This window comes from Rhinopithecus bieti, unplaced genomic scaffold (assembly GCF_001698545.2).
Source record: "Rhinopithecus bieti isolate Rb0 unplaced genomic scaffold, ASM169854v2 scaffold_13617, whole genome shotgun sequence".
Lineage (NCBI taxonomy): Eukaryota > Metazoa > Chordata > Mammalia > Primates > Cercopithecidae > Rhinopithecus > Rhinopithecus bieti.
This window is the reverse complement of record NW_016807714.1, coordinates 601,808-606,738: the sequence shown is the minus strand read 5'-3', so window position 1 is coordinate 606,738 and position 4,931 is coordinate 601,808. Positions and strand designations below refer to the sequence as shown.

The 4,931-nt window shown below is 64.6% G+C and overlaps 1 protein-coding gene across 2 annotated transcripts in view; it reads left to right on the top strand.

The window, feature by feature from the left end:
- The window catches only part of ZC3H3 (zinc finger CCCH-type containing 3), a 102,564-nt gene extending 98,171 nt beyond the window's left edge, over positions 1-4,393 (top strand). For both annotated transcript variants that reach the window (XM_017883424.1, XM_017883423.1), the window contains exons 10-12: positions 1,094-1,278; positions 1,846-2,177; positions 3,910-4,393. In XM_017883424.1, the coding sequence (XP_017738913.1) occupies positions 1,094-1,278; positions 1,846-2,177; positions 3,910-3,941 (549 nt within the window). In that variant the 3' untranslated portion in view covers positions 3,942-4,393. The remainder of the gene's footprint in view (positions 1-1,093; positions 1,279-1,845; positions 2,178-3,909) is intronic.
- Positions 4,394-4,931: the final 538 nt, after the last annotated feature.

Genomic DNA, 4,931 nt, shown 5'->3' with positions numbered 1-4,931 from the left:
TGCAGTGCGGGGAGGGTAGGGGGCGCAGTGCGGGGAGGGGAGAGGACAGTGCAGGGCCCGGTTCTGAGCAGGTGCTCACGGCCAGCCCCAGGTACAGGAGCAGCACCTGGGATCCCAGATTCTTAGGTCAGGTGCCCGGCAAGGGACCGTGTGGCTGGGAGGATGTGGGCTCGAGGCCGTGGCCCCACGAGCTGGGAGCCTCCAGCCTCTCTGCTGCCGCCACAGGTTTGAGTTTCACTCTTGGTGGGTCAGGCAGGGAGCTTGTCACAGTTTGCATTGGGGACGCCTGTCGCCTAGTCCCATGAAGAGCAGTTTGGGTGCCCCATGCAGTAGGCTCTGCAGGGGGAGGGGGAGGGCACCCTCCCTGAAAGGCCTTGGGCATGAGAGAGGCAGGCAGCTGGGCTGCAGAGCAGAGCCTGGGAGGGGTGGGCAGAGGAAGGGCAGGCTGGGCGCCCTGTTCCACAGGCCGGGCTGGGCCGCTGGGGCCTTGGGCCGCCTCTTTGTGTTTCCCTGTGGGCCTGGTAGGAGAGCCGGGGCCATGTTGCTGCCCAGAGCACCTGCTGGCTGGCACACCCCCTGCCCCGTGGGTATAATTAGCGCTGTGACAGGTGCTAGGGATCGTGTGCCCAGCCCAGCCCTGACCCAGTGCGGCCTGGCCTTGGCTGACCTGCCCCGCCCTCCCTTGGCCCAGCCCAAGACCCCCAGGTCTGTAGCCACACCCACCTTCCCAGGCTCCCTCTGTGCTGCCAGGATGGGTGGGCTGGGGTCTGGCAGAGGCAGCGGGTGGGCAGAGCCCTGAGCCGTGGCCTGGCTGCAGGTTCTGGGAGTCCGCAGGCTGGCCCAGCCCTGCCCTGCTCTCAGTCTGTGCCCAGGGCTTGCAGTTGCTGAGGGCCTCTTATGGGTGGGTGAGGGCCCAGGTGGAACCTCTCTGGCCTGGTGGCCTCAGCCTTCCAAGAGGAAGCCTTTGCCCCAAGACTTGGACAGAGCCTATGGGGCCCCGTGGTCACTCAGGGGGCCTGGCCTGGCCCTCCTTGCCCTCCCCGTGCAGTGCCACAGCCTCCGGCCCACCCACCCGCACCCCTTCTCTCTGCAGTGCAAGAAGAAACACACGCTGCTGTGCCCTGACTTTGGCCGCAGAGGGGCGTGTCCCCGCGGTGCCCAGTGCCAGCTGCTCCACCGCACCCAGAAACGCCACAGTCGGCGGGCAGCCACGTCCCCCGCCCCAGGGCCCAGCGACGCAGCTGCCAGGAGCAGGGCCTCGGCCAGCCACGGGCCCAGGTGATGGGGTAGTGGGCACTGTCCATGTGAGCCTGGGTGGCCCCTCCCTGTCCAGGGAGATGCTCAGGGCCCTCTGGTTGAGCCCCCCCAACTCCAGCTCTTTGGGCCTCAGACCCAGAAATCCCAATCCAAGGCTGGGGATCACATGACCTCCAGAGATTCCCCTACCCCACTTTCAAGTCTGGACAGAGCCAAGGGCATCCCTGGCTGATGGAGGAAGGTGGGGCTTCACAGAGACCTGCTCACTGGGAGAGAGTGGGAGGCCCAGCCCCGGGAGGAGTCTGGGGGCTCCCTCATCCAGCCCACCTGCTATGTAGGTGTGAGAGTCCCATGGAGACCAGGAAGCCAAGGCCCTGGACGTGAGGGGCAGGCTTGTTGTGGAGCTGGGGCCCTCTCCACACCCAGCCTCTCCTTGCAGCCAAGGACCAGGCTTGACCTGTGCCTCCAGCTCATCCTGAGACCACAGGGGGCCACGGGAGCAGGAAGCAGCCAAGAGCATGGGCAGCCTGTTGCTGGGATCCCAGCCTGTCACCCCACTTCACACGTCTGCCCCTTCCTTCCCTGCAGGAAGCCCTCGGCAGCACAGCGCCCCACCAGGCAGACGCCCAGCTCCCCTGCCCTCACTGCAGCTGCGCTGGCTGCACCTCCCCGCTCCCCAGGGGGGTCAGCCTCTCCCTCATCCTTGAAGGCTTCCTCCTCCTCCTCTTGTTCCTCCTCCTCCTCATCCCCTCCCGCTTCCTTGGACCACGAGGCGCCATCTCTCCAGGAGGCCGCCTTAGCAGCGGCACACTCCAACAGGCTCTGCAAGCTGCCTTCCTTCATCTCCCTGCAGTCCTCACCGAGCCCAGGAGCCCAACCCAGGGTCCGGGCCCCCAGGGCCCCCCTCACCAAGGACTCAGGTAGGCAGCGTGATCTGGCTCAAGCACAGGGGAGTTTTAAATGCCCACCTCAGACCACCACGTCAGAATCTCCAGGTGGGGCCTGGGTGAGTCCCACAGGCGCCAGGAGTGCACTTGCCAGCCCTGGGGCAGGGCCAGCCAAGGTGCGAGTGTAGCAGTGGCCGCTGCGCAGTCTGCCCCAGCTGAGGGCTGATTTAATTAGAAAGCACCCATTTCTGTTAATTTGTTCTGGAAGATCACCACCCACTCCGGAGAGAACAGATGTTCCCTCTCCCCCGATGAGCATTTGGGGCTTGGTAAATGGCTCCACTCAGCCTTGTTTAGGAGAGAAAAGAGGATTTTATGGCTGCAAACGACCCTTTCTGTAAACATTTTACAGCTCTCCGCGCGTTTGAGTGACGATAAACCCCACGCAGCTCGGCGGGCTGCAAATTTGCGACCATACGGCTATCATTTTATTGTCATATTTCACGGTCGTAACGTTAATGGAAGATGCTTGCTGCAGCCTTCTCCAACAGCTCCGCTGAGCACGCTCAAACGCCTGCCTCGGAGGGGCCGCCTCCTGTTCGCAGCCTTCACATCAGGGGCATGGAACCGTGGCCAGACCCTCTGCCCCACGAGACCTGGGAACCCGCTCCCTCCTTCTGGGTGGGCCTCTCTGGGTTGGGGGAGCAGATGGGGCCCCGAGGCAGCCACTATTTTTTTTTTTTTTTTTTTTAAAGATCAGGAACCTAGCAGCCAGTTCCAGAGCCAGTGGAAGTGGGCAGGGTGCTGAGGGGTCCAGTGTGCAGCTTGGGTGGGGCCCGGGAAAGGCTGCAGAAACCTCCCCTGCCTGGCCATGACCAGGAGCTCCAGCAGGTGGAAGTGCCTGGGACAGTCTCTGGGCAGGAAGCTGGAGCTGCTACTGGAGCGGCCACCGCAGGGGCAGGCTGACAGGGCAGAGCCTGTGTAGTCTGTAGCCTGGGCCCTGGCTGCTGGGCCCGACTCAACTGTGCGTGGGTGAGCGGGCTCATCAGCCCTGAAGAGGGGCACCTGGGCAGGGCCAGTCCTGTGGGCAGCTACACGGAGGCATCTCTATTCAGCGGGCCGCCGCAGTGCCTGTCAGGTGGTCTGGAGATCTGGGGAGGGAGGAGAGGCGCTGACACCGTGTGTGAACATTCATGGGGCAGGAGCCCCTGGGCTTCCCCACTGTGGGGAACTGCTCCCTCCTACACTGCCTGCCTCCAGGCCCTGCCCGCCTCACGCTGGGGCCTCTGCTCTGCTCCTGCCCCTCCCCGCCACAGCTCGTGTGCACCCCGACTTTCCACATGGAAGGTGCATCGTGGCCGCCTCCCGTGTCTGGCAGCCTCACTGAGCGTGCAGGGTTGTGTGGTGCTGTGTGCGCCGGTACTGATGGCTCACCCTGTAGACCTTGGGGCCGGGACTGCGGCCGCCCAAGAAGACCCTTGGACTGTAGGCAGAAGCCTCACTTGGCCTCATAGACGGAGCATGCACCACGGCTAGACAGCCACAGAGGCTCACCAGGACCCGTTGGCAGCAGGGGGCAGCAGCTGAAGCCTGTGGCCTGACTGTGCTCTTCTCTCTAGAACTCGGGGGGATGTCTCTGCAGACCCTGCCGTGTGTGTTTAGGCTGACAGAACTCCCCATCCTGAGCCCCTGACCAGGAGCTTTGCAGGCTGGGGAGGTTCTTCCAGGGGCTTCCTGGCCCCTAACGTTTGCCCTCTCTGCATAGGGAAACCTCTGCACATCAAACCGCGTCTGTGAGGACCCCAGGGACCGGCCTGCACCTACCTCGGACCCTCATCCTTGGAGAGGAAAGAGGCCCAGGGACCGGCCTGCACCTACCTCGGACCCTCATCCTTGGAGAGGAAAGAGGCTCTGTCTGCCACTCTGTCCCAGAGGAGGGCCGCCCGCCACCATGCCTCACCGGGGGCCACAGGGACACTGCTCTGCCTGCCTGGCCCTCAACCTTCCATGACCAGTGTGTGCCCGGGGCCTGGTCTTCCTCCCCCAAGCCGGGCCCCTGTCCCCACCCCACCGCCCTCCAGGGTGCCAGGCAGGGCTGGCCTCCAGGCCTGTCCCCGACTGTCATTGGCAACAGTGGCCCTGCAGCCCCCCCAGCCCTCCTCACCCAGGTCTTCGGCCCAGTGAAGAGGCCACTGGCCGGGCCTCCCAGGCAGGTGTTTTATGTTCAGCAATAAAGGTTCTATCCATAACTGGTTGGCTTGTCCTGACTGTTGCCACGCCACTGCCAGGTGGAAAGCACCGCTCCTCTGGGCAGGAGTGTGGGGCCCCTTTCCTACCTCCCAGGAGGGTTCAGAAGTCAGGAGCTTCTCCTTGGACCTGGGCAGCACCATCTGGGGTGGGGAAGGCCTAGGGGGCGCTCTGGGGCCCCAGGTGCAACAGGCTGGAGCCATGGTGGGCGAGGCAGCTCAGCCAGCTCCCAGCTCCCCCGCTCTTCACGGGTGCCCGTGCTGGAGGGGCCTGGCCAGGAGGCCTGGCTGAGGTTGTGTCAGGGACCCTGGACTGGGAGAGGCAAGGCTTGGAGGGGCACAGGCTCCCCTAGGCACCCGTCCCCACCTTCCCTCACCTCCAGAGAAATGGGGGGTTGCCCCAGGGGAGGCAGGCCAGCAACGCCTTCAGGGGCCCCACAGTGCAGCCTGGAGTCAGATGCATGAGCCTTGTGCCCTCTGCCTGCCTGGGCTTCGGGTGGGTGGTAGTGCCACTGCCCAGCCCACACCCCACGGGGCCCCT